The sequence below is a fragment of the Bradysia coprophila genome, unplaced genomic scaffold, assembly GCF_014529535.1.
Source record: "Bradysia coprophila strain Holo2 unplaced genomic scaffold, BU_Bcop_v1 contig_151, whole genome shotgun sequence".
NCBI classification, from domain to species: domain Eukaryota; kingdom Metazoa; phylum Arthropoda; class Insecta; order Diptera; family Sciaridae; genus Bradysia; species Bradysia coprophila.
Window position 1 is genome coordinate 4190299 of NW_023503423.1, and position 18364 is coordinate 4208662.

The following is an 18364-nucleotide window of genomic DNA, read 5'->3' on the forward strand; positions in this document are numbered from 1 at the left end:
TAGGGAACAAAATTTAGCAAATGAAAAACGCAACAGCAGATGGTAGAGTAAAAAAAAGTCTGAAAACGAGTCTGAAAAGGTTCTCTGTGCAATCAGAAAAAATTGCTGTGTGATTCACCTAAAAAAATGTCACAAAGTCAGACAGCATCGAAGGAGCTAAGGGACTCATGTATAATTGCTCAGATGTCTGACTTCCACCCAATGCCTAATGTATAAATGAGAAGAAGTTCCAACCTGTTTGATTTTTGTTGTACAGTTGGCAGAACGGAATGATAGAGACCAGAAACTCCATTTGGTTTGGAAATAGCTACCTATTCCATTTTACCTTTACACATGTTGTCCAAGTGCACCATGGCCCCAAGTGCACCATGGCCCCAAGTGCACCATGGCCAGATCTACTGCTCGTTTTGACGGATGGGGAATGCTGGAATTCGTGCGATGTACAGACAAGCCAAGAAGCTGAGGTACAGAATTCGAAGGAAAGACTTGAAATCTATTTAATCATAAAACGCTCGACTTTCGGATGGTAAAAGACGGAGAGATGACATGGCGGCTGAGAAAGCCATATCAACTCTCTGGGGTAAATGAAAACGGCACATCTTTTTCTATAGAGAAACAAATTATTTTTAATGAACAATTCGGATAAACGAACACTTTTGTTGATTGGTTCCAGAGCACTTTTCTGTCTTTTCTTCAGTAAAAAAAAAGAAAAACAAAAATCGAAAAATAAATCTTCTTCAAAACTAAAAATTTGTTCACATTTTCAATGCAAATCACAACGAAATATTTTCCATAAATTTTCTCTCTCTTTCTCTTCCCTTGGACCGCACATCTTCACCATTTATCTCTCACTCGTAACAATTTTACTTACCCATCAACCTCAACAGACCACCACACACACACACACACACATCCAGATGCCTTAAATCTTTACCATTCTAATCGGTGCTCTATTCGTCAGGGCAATTGAAGTGGCTTAAAATACGCCCGACAGCACATAGCAGCCGCCGATGGTGGTAGATCCTGGCTGCGATAGTAAGTGTTGCATTCGATTTCGGTTAATTTGTCGAAAACGGCAGCATATTCCCGGTGGAAAAATGCCATATCAATGTTGGATCGACCGATTGCCGTTAAGGCAAGGAACAGAATGTCTCGGTAAATGGAATGTGATCGATCGACACCGCGCAATTTCAATTTGTCACGTTCGGTAGCTAGACGCTTTACTGGCGTTAGTAAATCGCTGCAGCGCAGAGATGTGATGACTTGTTGAATGACACTGTGACAGAGAAGGAGTAACTGAAGTAATATGGTGATCAATCCAGGTAAATGACGGCAACACTTACGTTCGATTCAGTGACGTTTGATCGGTGAGCAAAGCTTTCAGTAATGCACTCGGTGGCTGATTTTGCCTCCATAACATATACATTGGAGGTCCGGCTTCGGCATGAAGCCGTAAATTGTCCCACAAACATTGAACGGAAATTGTCTTGTCTAATCCACGAAGTGGATCGATTTCACGGTCAGTCTGCAAAGTTAAAAGGAAATAGTTTTCGTGTTGTAAGCATCTGGTCGCATCATGATATTTACCTCTCGAGGCAATCGCAGATTCGGTAGATGCGTCGTCACATCAATTCGTTCCATGATCCACACCAAATTCCAGTAAATAATGGGATGCTCGTCGATAAAAGCAGGTGAGGACAGTGACACGTCACCCTCTTGACTCAAAATGTTTTCCAATTCCTTTCGTAGCACAAGAGGATTTAGGTACGGCACACTTAAATTGTCCGATTGTTTCGATTCGCTTAGCTTCTCGTCGACTTTAATTTGAACACTAAGAAATGGCACCGTCACTTTGTTGCATGCATGACATTTGGTATTTAAATTTGAGTCTTCTGCCGACCATCCAGCCATTATGTCTTCGTCGTACAGCAATACAGAACAGTTGTGACACTGTGAGCAGGATGTCAGTTCTATGACCACATCATAAGCAATGTTGTCTTGGTTCTAAAGTCAAAAAGAAAGTTGCGCAATGACCTAATGACCTCTCACTAGAAAAACCAATTTCCAATAAACACTGACCTCATTCGGGCTCGGATACACACTGTCAGGTAATGTTGGATATGCATTGACGCTATTGCTTGTCGTATTCTCACCGAGAGGCACTAAATTATTGTAGCTCGATTTGCGTGACTCACTCAGTCGACCCCATAAGTCTAATTCGCCGGACACGCGACGCGAACGGGACGACGACGAGTCATTGTTAAGCAAATCGTCCTCGGACACATGGTCCCGTTCCAATGGTCCTTTGACTGGCGTCGAATTCGCTGATATTGCTTCCTTGATTTCGTCCAATTTTTTCGCTACCGATGTGGCTGCATGTTTTATGCTGCTGATGCCACCTTGGATAATTTCGTTTGACTTTTTGCCGGTCAAACTGGGACTGTGCAGGGGAAAATACCGATGGAAATTGAAATTAAATGGGGGAATAAATCTTACAGACTGTACAATCGTAGGTAATAATAGAGAGATCACACTACTGTCCTTCCACACACTTCGCCGTGAAATGATAAATTTCTTACGCAACACAGACCTCAAACGCTAACTACATTATTTGACAAGACACATAGGTTCTCGTTGACGAGATTGAATTTTCCCGATTTTTTTTAGCCCCGTACGAAGTACTGGGGGCTTATAAGATTAATATGCCGTTTGTAACATGTTGAATTGGAAGCAGACGGTAAGGGCAAAGCATTTGTCTATGTTCATAGATAACGAATCCGCAATAAAAAAAATGTCCGTCTGTCCGTCTGTCCGTGACCCCTCTAGCTTGAGTAAATCACAACCTTTTTTCAAAATTCTTTTTTTCCCCGATTGGTATCGACAAAAGAAAGGTCAAGTTCGAAAATGGGCATGTTAGGGTCGGCCCTTCCAGAGCTAGAGCCCTATAGGTGTTTTTTAGTCTTTCGACGATATCTACCGAAATACGCACGCAATAGCTGCTTGTGATATATCAAATGAAAGGTATTGACGAGTAGAACAAAGTTGCTGAACATTGTTTTTGGGTAAGATGCAACGCGAGCTTGTTGGGAGGGCTCAAAGGTCGTTACTCGGCCCTAAGTGTTTTTTGCACATAAATCGAGTAAATCTCATCCGATTTTGCTAGATTTAGTTTCTTATGGAAGATAATTGAATACCGAAAAGAACGTGTCGAAAAAAGTTTCAAATTTGGGCCCTTGGACTAAGGCCGCTACTCGGCCCTAAGTGTTTTTTGCACATAAATCAAGTAAATCTCATCCGATTTTGCTAGTTTTTGTTTCATTTGAGAGATAATTGAATGCCGAATAGAATGGTGGCAAAAAAGTTTTAAATTTGGGCCCTTGGACTAAGGCCGCTACTCGGCCCTAAGTGTTTTCTGCACATAAATCGAGTAAATATCATCCGATTTTGCTAATTTTTGTTTTATTTGAGAGGTAATTGAATACCGAAAAGAACGTGGCGGAAAAAGTTTCAAATTTGGTCCCTTGGACTAAGGCCGCTACTCGGCCCTAAGTGTTTTTTGCACATAAATCGAGTAAATATCATCCGATTTTGCTAGTTTTTGTTTCATTTGAGAGATAATTGAATGCCGAATAGAATGGTGGCAAAAAAGTTTTAAATTTGGGCCCTTGGACTAAGGCCGCTACTCGGCCCTAAGTGTTTTTTGCACATAAATCGAGTAAGTCTCATCCGATTTTGCTAGTTTTTGTTCCATTTGAGAGATAATTGAATGCCGAAAAGAACGTGGCAAAAAAAGTTTTAAATTTGGGCCCTTGGACTAAGGCCGCTACTCGGCCCTAAGTGTTTTTTGCACATAAAACGAGTAAATATCATCCGATTTTGCTAATTTTTGTTTTATTTGAGAAGTAATTGAATACCTAATGGAAAGTTGGCAAAAAATTTTGGGTTCCTAAAATAATGTCGTAAATTGTTGGTTTTATTTGAGAGGTACTTCGTACGGGCTTTCGTAATTGCGCTATGCGCAATTTTAAAAATGAACACTTTCAGTAAATTTGACCGTGCCCAACTTGACTTGCATTTTGGTAACAGACGCATTAGAGGGTTGTAGACGTATTAGGGTTCCGGGCGTATTACGGCTACGGACGTATTATGGTTACGGACGAAATAGGATTACGGATCGTACGGGGCTAAGTCGCAGCAAACGCTCCGACTGTTCTGATGCCTTGTTTTTTTTACTTACATGGTGGACAGTGATCGACAATCCCATAATTCATACGGAATTATAGTTCATCGGGAGTGGTAAAAGTAAATTTAGAAGTATGTGGGTAAGGTCGACCATACCTGAGGTGAATCTGAAAATAATTGAATTGAGCCTTAGTCGATGATCAGTTGAGTCGAAATCCTGGAGTAATTAACTCCTTCAACTTACGTGATCAGAAATAAGGCGAGTATTCAGTGCAAGCTTAACGATCATCTTCACAGAATCGATCGGTTCAGCGAAACTATCTGTTCATGTGGTTTGGCACCTGAGACTGGTGTGCATATCCTTATGGATTGTCCGCTATATACCAATCTCGGGTTTCGCACCTTTGGGTATCGTGATCTTCAAGATGAGAATCTACCATCATTAGATTGTAAGTGTCTGAAGGACTTCTTATCGAAAACAGGGAAATTTCCCTAACGGAAGTAGTAAGGTCAGGGAGTAGGGAACAAAGGATCTTTGATCTCAATTCCTGCTTCTTAATGGAAAAGCCTACCGAAAGATGTAATCTATCTGTCTAGTAGATGATAACATGACCGCTAATGTTGTTCAGCCAATCGCCCCTCGACGTGACGTTTCTCTTGTATGAATCACTTGTATCATTGGTAACAGAAAAGCCGATCCATAAGGATTGCAACACTCCCTCCTGCGGACCAGAATCTACCAGTCACTTTTTCAGTCATGCAAGAAATAATTGCCACCTGGAAAGATGGGATGTTTTCGAAGCAGTGGCTCGATTCAGCTGCACAAGCTGAAAATTGCCTCTTGATACGCGAGATTTTTTCTTCCAGAGAGCAAAAGGAGCATCAAACATTAGACTTCCTCACCGGTCACTACTCGTTGATCAAACAATCTCAGATAGTCGCTACTGAGCAAAGCGTGGTGAAATTGAATCAACTGAAAACTATTTGTGTCATTGTTCAGCTCTGCCAAAGACCATATTCAGATGTCTAGAAGCTTATCGTCTCTTCTACGGCTCAATATGGAGTATCCACCCGGAACACTTTCTCAACTTCCTGAACAGTAGCGAGCCAATGAATTAGAAACCAACAAGTCGAACTCAGATGGACTCATAATGGAGTCAGACCACCCGGTAGGCGCCATTTAGGCAACGAGACTTTTCAACCCCAAACGTTTTAAAGTTACGTCGATAAGAAGTGGTCTTCACGTGCCTAAAATTGGCGAATGGAATTCAATCCTAAATAATCTGGACAGGTGTGAGGTAAACAGGCACTAACGACTACACTTGGACTGGAAGTTGCTCTTGCTCCCTTCGCTGATGATTTTACTTATATCCCATAAAGCATAAAAGTGTGGCCCTGCTGGCAGTAGAAGTTTTTTCGTCGTCGTGTGTGTGATCTCTCTATTATGTCTTGGCCAAAATGTGGGACGCAAAAATGCAAATGATAAATAAACAAAAAAACTACAAGCACAATTACCTTATGTTCGAGATGTTCTCAATAATGTGAGAGGGAATTTTCAGGTCCTTTTTAAAGGATAATCGACTCGGTGAGTAACGGCTAGTGAAATTTAACAAAATGCAAAATCAAATAATAAAAAAATCAAATTTCAAAATTAAAGCTGATATGAAGTGTTAATTGCGTTATCGCAAAGTGGTCAGGCTAAGCGCATTATGTGTGGCGTCGTCGTCCGATCGATAAACATGAAAAGACTTATCAATTTCTTCGTTCACAATCTTTGCTGTTATCAATCCAACTCCAGCCAAAACTCATTTTACCGTTCGATTTCAACGGAACACAACACAACAAGCAGCAAATTACGATATGTAGCGAATGTCTTGGACAGTGCATACAACGACTATGCATGCAACAATCACATAAATAGAAAATGGTGAAACCGATAACAAACTTACCCAAAGAACTTCAGCGATGACCCCAGTCCGGCCAAGCTTGACGTTATCGAATTAGCCGGCATCGTTTCCGATCGATGCAGACTCTTGTTTAAATGTGTTGACTCGTCGAAAGTGGCACTGCGTTGTCCCTTGAACAGTATCGGCTGGTCCGTGTACATAGTATTGTTGTTGAGCGAAATGCTTTCGATTTGTGGCGTTTGTTGGACTTCAATAACTTCATCGTCTTCGTTCAACGCGCCCAAGGGATCGTTTTGCGTCACTGGAGTTCTCGGTGAAATTCTTGAACGGGAACGGTCATTCTAAACACAACACCGATGATATGATTGTGTCACTTACTTTGTGGGGCTGGTCACGTTCCTGAGATCACTTTCCAAGTCGATTTCCTCCTGCGAACTGTTCACCTCACTGATGCTCTCCACCCTCAAATCGTCATCGAAACTGAGCGTTTTCTGGCACTTTGATTTCGTGTCACAAACGCCGGTTCCGTCGCCAATGGAACTCTTTCGGTGCAATTTGTCGATAAACTTTGAGTCACCGGCAAAACTATCCGACCGGGCGAGCGTTCGTGGACTCAAGTCACATGGACTGGATGGTGGTTGCTTGTTGAATGTGTCTTTAGGTGATTTATTGGCTCCTTCACTAGATATTAACAATCCCGCACTAGACATTACATCCGACGATTCTTGTGGTCCTGACTGTCGAACAATGCTACCCAGTCGTCCACGTAGTCTATCGAATGCCGAAAAATCGGTAAACGTTGTCGTATCGTTGTGAACGGAATGCGATGAATCCAGACTAGTTCTGGATGTGCCATCGACAGCTTCCAACGTATTCAAATTCATCTCTGACGATCCACCGTGTTTCTTTCGCAGAGTTGAATGTTTTCTGCCAGCACGCCGGAAATGCGCTGCTCCGATGACAACGTTCTTCAAGCGATTCCATCGCATTTTGCTCAACGTTGTGCTATCTGATGGCCATTGAGCTTCCAGGACGCAACGATTGTAGAATCCATACGTTAATGCATTCGGACTGATGCCCGATCGTTTCATCAGATAGTACAAGCGTACGGCTAGGATCGGCAGATTGTTCGATCCACACAATTGCATCATAACGCGATAGCAAACTTCGTCACAAACGATTTTCAATTTTGCTGCTCGAGACAGCAGATCGTAGGCCGACTTCAAGGTGGCATGACAATTGGCTGGAGAGTCCAGTAACACACTGGGCAGAACGAGAAAGTAAATTGAGTAGCACGTTGCCAACAAATGTTTGGCCCAGGTCTCCGGAATCGCTTGGCATTTTCGAGCCATTTTTTGAGCAATTTTGATTTCGTGTTTGGTGCGTCGAGCCATCGGTGATCCTGGTGTCAAGGCAGCACTGTGAGCAAATTGTGCGAGCAATGTTTTTCGCGATTGTTTTAACAGCAACGGGTTGAGGATGAACCGAGAGTATGTGAACGTCTGTCCGGGTGTTGTACTTTGGAAGTCGGGCGGTAGAATGATTTTCGTACGTTCGCTGCTGTGGCTGGTGTCCCATTCAACAAAATGGATTTCTTTCGCTGTGTCGTCATAGGCACTGACTTTTTCCGAACATTCGTCAAAGAATGCCAAATGATCGAAATGATCGTCCGAGACGAATGAACGTTCTTCGATGAACCGGATGAACATCTGCGTTTTCATTAAGTACTGGTAGAACTTGTGATGCGACTGCAAGAAAGAATGGCACATTAGGGAACGACAACTTTGAGATGATTGACGGAAATCTTTACCTTGTCCCTGGACCGCAAGAATGCGTTCAATTGAAACAATGCATTCGGATCCGTAGCACCGATGGTTGGTGCCTTGGACATCGGAACCAAATACTCACGATAGCCTCGCAGCACGGATGCCATGAACCGTAGAAAAGCCTCTTGAATGCGCTGCTCTAAATTCTGTTCCCGCTTCCGTCGCTTGAAGTCCCGATCCAGACTGTTCATCGATTCGTTACCCGTAGACATGCCCAATTCCTCCAGTTGTCGGAGCGTTTGTTTCAATATGCGAGCCGCTCGTTTCGGCAGCAATTTCGTTGTGAACTGTTTCTGCGACTCACAGACACTGATATTGTTGGTGTCCAGGTCAACGCACGTGACGTCATTCGGTGGATCGTACAAATCGAAAAATCGTGAATCGACGCCGATTAGGTAGGGTAACGGCGCGTGAAGAACTTCAGCCAAACCGAGTGGACAGAGTGGGATGTATGGACATTGCCACTTGAAGGGGAAGAGCAGCGTGACAACGGCTTCAGCTACGGCAGTTAATGTGGCTGGTCGCAATGAGTGGATCAAAATCTTCTGTTCTGCTAACACCAACAGCAGAACGTGCAGACAATTCTCTGGCCCTAAGTTAGACAGTAATTGCCTAAAGCCAGCACCACTTCGGGGAAGTGGAGAATCTTCCGGTTGGGTTAATAATATTCGATCGTTGCTGATCAACGGCGACAACTAGGGAGAGACGGAACAATTTAAGAAAATTTCCTTCATCAGACGACATGACGTTCACTTACTTGCAGCAGTATACCACCCTTGTAGAAGTATACTTCGTCCAGCAGTTGGGTTATGTAACGTTCAATAGGAACTGTAATCGGATCATCACTTGATGCCATAATCTGAACGAAAGGAAAATTTTTGGTTTCGATTAGAATCCGGTTGAAACTAGCCGCAGATGTCGTCGGTTTTACCTGTAGGAATTGCAGCCATTTCTCAAACGTATCGCCAAACGGATGATGTGACAACAGACAAATGGCTTTGTTAACATGCAACGAAAAATTGTCTTTGGATTCATCAGTCCATTCGAGCAGCTCCTTCTGTTGTTCGGTCAAACTACTTTCACTGAAAATTAGTTTAGGTTAGCGTACAGTTATAGTCAGTCGACCAAGTCCACTCACTCGAATCGCTCGTAAAACGACAGAGCCGATCCATACACTTTGTACGTTCCATCGTTGACTGTGAGAACAAATGTGCTGAACACCGGGGAAATTGCTCGACGCTCTCTCTGAAATCGGACATTTTTTAGTTACCAAACACCTTGAGTACACACACCACCCGAGGACTTACTTTCTCGTCGTCACCCTCAACATGCGGCCACGATTCCAACGTACTGCCCATCGGCAAACAGAACAACGGCACACTGGGACACAGATTCAATGGAAAATCGTTGTGATCCATTTCGGGATATCGATGCAGGATTTCCGGTTGATAGCTGATCAGCTTTGGACGGTTCATTGACTTTTTGTAGCATAAGAACACATCGTTGCCCATAATTCCACGGTTTAGTGTCTTGTGAATTTGACAGAAGGCATGCGGCGGTCGTTCACCCTTACTGGGCACAATAACACACAGATCCGTGACAACCAGTTCGTTGCACGGCATATTCGGTTTGGCTCGGCGATATGTGAGGAAAGTCTTTGCCGATGAATTGTTTACGTTGGCTATTCGTTGGCCGGGTGTTTCGTAAACGATTTTAGCATCGTTCATAATTCGTTCGTTGCCCTCGTACATGACACCTGGGAACATTCGAATTTTTTGTTTTGTTATTTGGCCGTTCGAAAAATAGTTTTCCGTCAAATTCCGCCTTACCAATATCGACCAGCGGCGGTTTGTCTCTGCCTCGTCTATAATACATAAAGCATGGGGTCGTTCGCACTGAGCCATAATTCAAATCCGCCAGCATACCGGACGGTGTCAGTTCTAAGAGTTCATGATTTTCCGGTAACTTTTCGCCCAGCACTGGAAAATAGACGCCAATTTCCACGATCGGATCGACTACGTTCAACGATCGCAAATGGCCGGAATCATTGAAAATGTTTTCTTGAAGCAGTCGTGGATTGTCTGGTAGGCCAGCTACGACGAAATAGTCAGCGACGCGTTTCTCTTCCATTTTTGTTGAAAAATTTCTGTTGAAACGAAACGAAAATAAATTTTACGACCGTTGTTATCACACTGTATCACAGACAGATTTGAATAGGAATGATGAAGAAACTTGGGGACAGTCAAGTAAGCAAATTTTCTCAATACATTCTTGTCAGAGATCCAACTGTTTCGAAGCACAAAGAGTTTCACTATCGATAGCACTCTAACGACAACGTTTGCAGCACTATTTTTGCTTCATTCAAATGTAATAACAACCAACCGTACTACGACGATTGCATTAAAATTTTCGTTAGAAGTGTTTCAAATAAATCGCAAACGACCAAATTTAGAAGAAAATGACGCAATGAGACGACATCACCGTGCAAAAAATGAGTCGTCATTGCTTCTATGAGAAACACTTCACGTCTTCTACTCTTCCGTTCATTTGAATCATCATCATTTGATAAAATCGCAGTTTGCAAAATAGATCTTAAGATTTCGAGAGGTCAGTCTTCTACTATCCCGTTAAAAATCGTCATATCGCCACCTGTGAAGTGAATTTAGATTCGTTTTGATTTTGAAGAAAACTTTGATTTGATTATCAGAGTCAGATGCAGTCAAATTTCAACATGAATTTGTTTCAGCTGATCCACACGGTGGCAGGACATTTTCACACCGTCAATATCGTCAGGAACGATATTATCGTTTTTTTGGACGATACTATCGTCTAAAAAACGATACTATCGTCTAAAAAACGATACTATCGTCTAAAAAACGATACTATCGTCTAAAAAACGATAATATCGTTTTTAGACGATAGTATCGTCCAAAAAAAACGATAATATCGTTTTTTGGACAATAGTATCGTCTCAAAATCGATATTATCGTTTTTTAGACGATACTATTGTCCAAAAAAACGATATTATCGCCCAAAAAATTTTCATCCAGGACGATAATATCGTCTAAATTGAAAAATTCTAAAATATTGTCTGGACGATAGTATCGTTTTCTTGTCGATATTATCGTTTAAAAAACGATATTATCGTTTTCTGGACGATATTACCGTTCTAGAAAATCTAATTTTCGTTTTCTGTACGATAATATCGTCCAAAACGATAATATCGTCCTGGGCGATATTATCGTTTTCTTAAATGATAATATCGTCCAGCACGATACTATCGTTTAAAAAAACGATAATATCGCCCAGGACGATATTATCGTTTAGTTTTAGGTGGTAATATTGTCCAGGACTCAATTTTACTCAGAGGTGCAGCAAGAACCAAATTCTCTTCCAAAATATCGAAAAACAATTGTCAGAGGAAATCACCTACACATCAGTGTTTAAAGAAGGCGTTTAGTTCGTCCCTAAATAATTCATCTTTTTACGTAATGAATATCAACTTTGATTGTACATAAAAAGCGTTTTAACACGCCGAGCGATCCGGCCCATTGCCCCGGAGCGAAGCGGAGGGCCGCAATGCGAGCCGGGCGCCGGAACGGTGTCGGAACTTAGGAGTTAATTTTTTTTTTCTCGCATCGTCTCATAATTAGTCTGTGTAATTTTTCTATATAAAATTTAAATTTACGGAACCAAATGAACCAATTTTTAATATATATTTGCCGTCTATAAAAAGGTGTTTATCTACAAGATTTTGTGTTTCGTCTTCAACAACCATCCAGAACGATAATATCGCCCAGGACGATATTATCGTCTAGAATTTTTATTTTAAATAAATTAAAAACGATATTATCGTCCTGGACGATATTATCGTCTCAAATTTAAAAAAATAAATTAATTAAAAACGATATTATCGTCCCAAAAATTATCGCCCAGGACGATAATATCGTCCAAAATAACGATAAATTTGTTCAGAAAAAGAAAATAACGATAATATCGTCCAGCGGATATTTTCATCCAGGACGATATTATCGTCAAAAAAACGATATTATCGTTTTTTGAACGATAATATCGTTTTTTGAACGATAATATCGTTTTTTAGACGATAGTATCATCAAAAAAACGATAGTATCGTCCAAAAATCGTCAAGAAAACGATAATAATGTCCTGAAATTATTTTAAAATTTATAATTTTAGACGATATTATCGTCCTGGATGAAATTTTTTTGGACGATAATGTCGTTTTTAGACGATAATATCGTCTAAAAAACGATACTATCGTTTTTTGGACGATACTATTGTCTAAAAAACGATAATATCGTTCCTGACGATAATGACCGTGTAGTTATGTCGCCTCATCGATCCACTACACATACAATCAAAACGGATTATCCTTGTTTATACGGTTGACACTGATGCACGCGGGTGGTAGTGGTAACATCGTAGAAACAGTTATGATTGTTTGCTGAAATTTCACTGCCTCTGACTGTAGTCTTGCTGATGTAAGGAAACTCGACAAACATTTTCAGTTTTCTCTGATTTTCGTGATTCAAAATTTCACTATCAAAGACCTAGTCAGACGTCTTGGATCCGTATTACAATATTATGAAAACCCATACTCCATTGGTAGCTCTGTCTTTATGAAACCCACATGGGACAAATAGACAGTCTCATCATATCCCCCCACTCACATAGGAAACGATTCGAAATGAATCTTGTTGAAAAATGCATCTCCAGCGACCTTCGTTGATGAATTAATATCGTAGCAAAGTCAACATCTTTTTCTTGCAATATTGAATGAAACATAATGAGTGTCTCATGACGGGGGCAAACAGAAGAAGAGAAAAAAATGTACTCAAGGTCAATTGCAAGCAACGGGTTTAAAAATTCAATAATGCAACAACAACAAAACCGATATACTCTGGTGGAAAACAAAAGTAATTTTTTTTTGTATTAATGCTAAGGTGTAGACACAACAAAACACTAAATTTAATGAAACTCCGTACATACCACGCGAAATGTGGATCGTAAAACTTTTTCTTTTCAAAAATTTCGTTTTCAAAACACACGAATTTGTTGTCCGTTGTTGTTGTTTTTTCTCTCGCTTTGTTTACAAACACAGAAATAGGTACAGGTCACTTTTGGCAAAAACCCGAAACTTTCTGAATGACGGAATTTTTCATACGAATAGTATGAAATAGAGAAAATAATGTGCAAGTAACACGATTTGTGGTTACATAGTTTTCGTCTGTTTTGTGTATTGGCTTGTGCGGTTGTTATGACACCCGAAACCGAGACGGTGAAATAATAATACACCACGGAGACCCTCTATTAAAAATCAATTTACTTCGGTTTGGAGGTCTGTGGCGCAATAATATTTTTATAATGAACGAGACGAGAGAGAGAGCGAGAGAAAAGAGGCAATCATCACTAAATGGCGCAATCACAGTTTTGTAATGCAATATCTCAATACGAATGTAATTGAATCTTTATATTGTTCAATCTTGAATTAAATTGGAGCGAAATGTTGACGGGTTAATTGATTCTCGAAAATGCAGCATCTGAACCGACTGTTTCTGAGTATCGTTAGAAATTCAATATTCAGAATAATAATGATCGATTGTGTCATGGAATTCGAACATTCTCCTCTATGTTTTGATTGAGCTTGTATGTAATCGAAAGTCACAGAAAAATTACCATAAAGAAAACGATTGTGTAGGTTTGATTTACAGGGCCCAGCGAGTCATTCATGATCTTTTTTTTTTTATTCGTCTCATACATAAATTGTGTCGATGCATTCTTAAACACGACAAGTACATGTAATTGAATACATCGCAAGTTTAACTTGAAATGTATTTTTAGAACGAAAAGAAAAAAAAAAACAATTTATCGAAAGAAAACATAGCAGGAAGTCCTTGACACATCTGACGGGAAATGACAAGTAAATGGGCAGGAATGTGTGTAAAATCTTTGAATGTACACAATTTTGTACCTGAATTTACATTTATGAGTATGTGATTGTTTACACATGATACGGAGCTCAGAGAGAGAAACAAAAAACGAGGCAAATGCAAAGGACTGTGCGTTCGAATAGTGTAACAAACATTCCGAAGAAAATGTCAATAACAATGGTGAAACGATTAAGTAAAAAAATCGATGCGACAAAGAACAACACTATAAATAAACTCACCTCCCTTACTTCACAGCACTCGGGAGCACTACCAAGGAAAAAGGGATTCGATGTTAAGAGACGAGATTTTTGGTTTCCTTTAATTTATCGGTTTCTAAATCAGTTTTTTATTCATTTCCACGTTAGCTTCCATCGATTTCAAAATCACAGAAATTAACTTCCAATTTTAGTTTAACTTCACTCCGAATTTATTAACACACTTTTGTCGCAAAAATTAGTCGGAATTCATCACAAAATCAACATGTTGTTTGTCACCACAATATTTTCGGACACTTTTCGGGTGAACTGAAACACAATTGAAATATTCAACTTCACGGTAGAACCAGGCAACGACGAGAGAAAAAAAAATACGCAAAGGTTCCGACTAAACTTTTACCTGTTATTATTTTTGCAATACAACGAACCGAATGATTCATGCACAACCTTCAACAGCGTAATGAACTGAATCGAAACAACAAAAAAATCAAATACAAAAAAACAATTTCGACCGCTTATTTAAGAGAACATTTTTTGTAACTAGTTTTTATTGTGTGTGCACTGGCAGCGGTGTAGCTGTCAAATAAAGAAAATCGCCATTTTCTGATGGTGGGCTGTCAAGCCGCTGTCAAGAGGTTATAGTCGCAGACAAAGGTAGCGAACACAGTACATTAATTTGGATGACTTTAACATTTGGCTCTATTTAAAGAAAGAGAACAAAAACCAATAAAAAATGGGCTAGATTTAAACACGTCATTCACAGAACGTACGTTTATAAACTGAAAATTTCGATAATTTCTCATTTGCGCACGGCTAACTTCGATAATTTCACATTTATTCACGGAAAATTGACAAATTCTTGACAGTATACTAGATGTGTGTTTTATTTGTGGGGAATATGAATGAGTGACGGTGAGGGGGTACGCACTCTAGAAAATCTTATGAAAGATTTTAAAACATCACGAGAATCTTTCCCCTGAATTCTTATTGAAAGATTTTTTCCACATCTTGTAGATTTTTAAACATCACAGCTCGGGTTCTAAAATCTTTAAATTAAGAGACTAAAGGAAAGATTTTAAAACATCATGAGAATCTTTCTTCTAGAAAATCTTATGAAAGATTTTAGAACAACTGAAGAATCTTCTTTCTTTAGAAATGTGGAAAGATCGTTCCAACATCACTGAAGATTTTTACACATCAGAAGAATCTTTTTTCTCCGGAAGAAGATTTTTAAAATATCTGAAGAATTTTCGAACTTGCGTTCACTAAATGTCTCATAACATCATCTCAAGAATTTTCTAAGATATTATCGTTATCGACAACTTCTCCTGCCAAATTTTTTTTTTTAATCTAAAAAAAATCTTTGAGGGAACTTATAGAGATTCTGAAAAACGTGCTCTAGTTATATCATCTCAAAATTCCCATAGAGATTCTTTAGATTTTTTGCAAGCGACACTATTGTCGCTATTGAGTACCCCAGGAAATCTTATGAAAGACTCCAGGAAATCTTATGAAAGGCTTTAAAACATCATGAGAATCTTTCTTCTAAATTTTTATGGAAAGATTTTTTCTGCATCTTGTAGATTTTTAAACATCACTGCTGGGGTTCTAAATTTCGAAAAATAACAATCTTCAAATTAGGAGACTTTTGAAGATTTTTTAAAAACTTCAAAATCTCAAAATTCTCGTAGAGATCTTTCGGCTTCTTGCATTTACGAACTCCAAGAAATCACTTCAGAAAAATGTTTGTCCTAAAAATTTAAAAATTCCCGTAGAGATTTTTCGGATTCTTGCAGGTACGCACTCCAGATCTTATGCAAGATTTTAAAATATCATGAGAATCTTTCTTCTGAATTTTTATGGAAACATTTTTTCTGCATCTTGTAGATTTTTAAACATCACTGCTGGGGTTCTAAATTTCGAAAAATAACAATCTTCAAATTAGGAGACTTTTGAAGATTTTTTAAAAACTTCAAAATCTCAAAATTCTCGTAGAGATCTTTCGGCTTCTTGCATTTACGAACTCCAGATCTTATGCAAGATTTTAAAATATCATGAGAATCTTTCTTCTGAATTTTTATGGAAACATTTTTTCTGCATCTTGTAGATTTTTAAACATCACAGCTCGGGTTCTAAAATTCGAAAAATAAAAATCGTCAAATCAGGAGACTTTTGAAGATTAAAAAAAAAAACTTCATAAAATCTTTGTCCTAAAAATCTCAAAATTCCCATAGAGATTTTTCGGATTTTTGCAAGCTACTAAAGTGAGTATCCCCTCGTGACGGTGTCATGGCGTGTTTATGTTTCAGTTTGATTTTTGGAATTTGTTTTTTATGGTGATTATGACATTACAGGAGATAAAACCTTGTTCCTAACACGGAAGTGAATGGGGGTTTTGCGCACACGATGTGTTGCCGAACTCGCTTCGCTCGTATCGGCAATCTCACATCTAGTGCGCAAAACAATCCCATTTACTACCTTATTATGAAAATAGCTATTTTTTTGTTGACGGTTTCTCCACTTGTCAGCAATTTTTCCAAAACTGAATATGACGCTTTTAAGTTTTCAGTATAAAACTTCACGAAACGACCATACTCAGCTATGAAAATAAAGGTTGTTGCTTTTGAACTGCGTGACACCCTCTATTCAATCTGACGACTATGCGAAATTAGTAAAATTAATTGGGTAACGATGTATCGCATTACCAGTTCCGTCATTTATTTCTGCATCTCTGGAAAGAATTTACTCAACTCTGTACTCTGCTTACAAAGAGTAGTACGAAATCCAACAAAGCAAGTCCATGACCTGTTCTGTAACTAACGAAACTTCAAAATGACTCGACATCTTTACTAGAGATTTCTTAGAATATCTTGGATTTTTCTGAATTCGCTTCACTAGTAGATGATATAAAGTTTCATGAACTAATAAATGTCTTAAAGAACTCGAGCCATTTTTAATTCGCCATATACATTTTATGCCAGCAATGTGAAGCATTTGCGTATCTCCAAGTGATCTAGGTGTCTAACTTTCATATGCTGACAAATGGACTAAAAAGTGTGATATGAACATTACCTCTTCAGTATAATTTCACTTCCTTAGAACAATGATGGCATACCGGCCGCACCTCGCATGTGTGTTGTTTTTATTAAATCACTAAGGCGACATCTATCGATGAACACAAGAACCCCATTTCAATAGCCCGAAATGACTGTTACTCTGTTTATTAGCTCGACTAGTATAGTGCTCTTATATTAGAATATTATTAGGAGACCTAGTCCAGAACCACCACGTGGGTTTCTTTTATCACATAACACACTGTATATTTAAATGTTTGGAAGAAGCATTAAGTTAAATGTATATTCTTCATTCCAATCAGCGCAGACGCTTCTGACTTCCATTTGCAAATTTTATGAGTGATTGTTGAGCATTATACCAAAGTATGTAAAATATTTAACACGGTGTGGTCATTAATGGTGTTTGAGTGCTTAATTAAGCATGGAGAGGCAAATCTGATATTTTTGGATAACATTTAATGAGCTCGGAGCACTGATCAATTAAATACAAAATTTTGATTTTGATCCGTATGATTGTGCAATAGTCCCAGACTACGGGAACTGAACGACATTGACGAACTGATTGGGGTTAAAATTCTGTAAGGGGTGAAATTTTCGAAATCGATGAAAGCAGAGCTTTTGGGGACTAGATAAAATTGAAAAATTGCCATTTTCTGATGGTCGATGACCATTGGTGATACAACAGTGTTGATGCTACAAACGTAACTGCTCGGTCGAGGGAATTGATAAGTCTGATAGCGTTCAAAAAGAATGCGATTTATTCGGTTCAAATTTCTGTAAGGAAAATACAAACGTTATTCTATGTAAACAACTTCTCAAAACTTCATTTCTTACGTTTAGTATTCCCTTTGATTAGATCTTAAACTACGGAGTGAATATCGGGGTGTGTGTCAAGGCTGTATACTTCACATACCTCTGATGATTCTCGTCGTCTTGATGATGTGGTGAATTTGTTTACATGTAAAATCATCAGAAGTGGTGTGTTCCCGCGTATCTAATAAAATGGCGGTCTGCTTGACCTCCTCAAAGTATACAGCCTTGGTGTTTGTGTCGTAGCTAGAACTAAACATAACCTAAAATTAACATCTTTTCTCTTATCTCCTTTGACTCAATTTAAATCTTACATTTTACTGCCCAACAGCTTGTAATCCGACGCTGTATATTTGAGCAAACTTAAATCCAAATTTTAGCAGATGCTAGCCTCCTTGC

General features: G+C 39.2%; 1 protein-coding gene across 3 annotated transcripts; it reads right to left on the bottom strand.

Annotated features, from left to right (window-relative positions):
- Positions 1-600: 600 nt before the first annotated feature.
- On the bottom strand, positions 601-14670 carry LOC119074509 (DENN domain-containing protein Crag). 3 transcript variants are annotated; one of them, XM_037180666.1, is made up of 14 exons: positions 14106-14670; positions 9745-10061; positions 9223-9671; positions 9054-9160; positions 8847-8997; positions 8673-8774; positions 7900-8610; positions 6468-7837; positions 6132-6410; positions 5698-5778; positions 2080-2440; positions 1588-2004; positions 1344-1525; positions 601-1276 (listed from the first exon to the last, which is right to left on the bottom strand). In XM_037180666.1, exons 2-14 carry the CDS (start codon positions 10043-10045, stop codon positions 958-960), a joined length of 4830 nt encoding a protein of 1609 aa, XP_037036561.1. In that variant the 5' UTR covers positions 10046-10061; positions 14106-14670; the 3' UTR covers positions 601-957. The 3 variants fall into 3 exon arrangements, with proteins under 3 accessions (XP_037036561.1, XP_037036564.1, XP_037036563.1); XM_037180668.1 differs by lacking the exon at positions 14106-14670 and adding an exon at positions 12926-13086 and having other exon boundaries at positions 607-1276; XM_037180669.1 differs by lacking the exon at positions 5698-5778 and having other exon boundaries at positions 14106-14669.
- Between the last annotated feature and the right edge of the window lie 3694 nt (positions 14671-18364).

Bases quoted from the DNA above. Each gene is read 5' to 3' on its own strand.
- LOC119074509 (XM_037180666.1), bottom strand. From the start codon at position 10,045: ATGGAAGAGAAACGCGTCGCTGACTATTTCGTCGTAGCTGGCCTACCA. The intron at 9,161-9,222 runs GTAAGTCCTCGG...GTCCGATTTCAG, and splicing joins TTGAGGGTGACGACGAGAAA to AGAGAGCGTCGAGCAATTTC. The intron at 7,838-7,899 runs GTAAAGATTTCC...TCTTTCTTGCAG, and splicing joins TCTTGCGGTCCAGGGACAAG to TCGCATCACAAGTTCTACCA.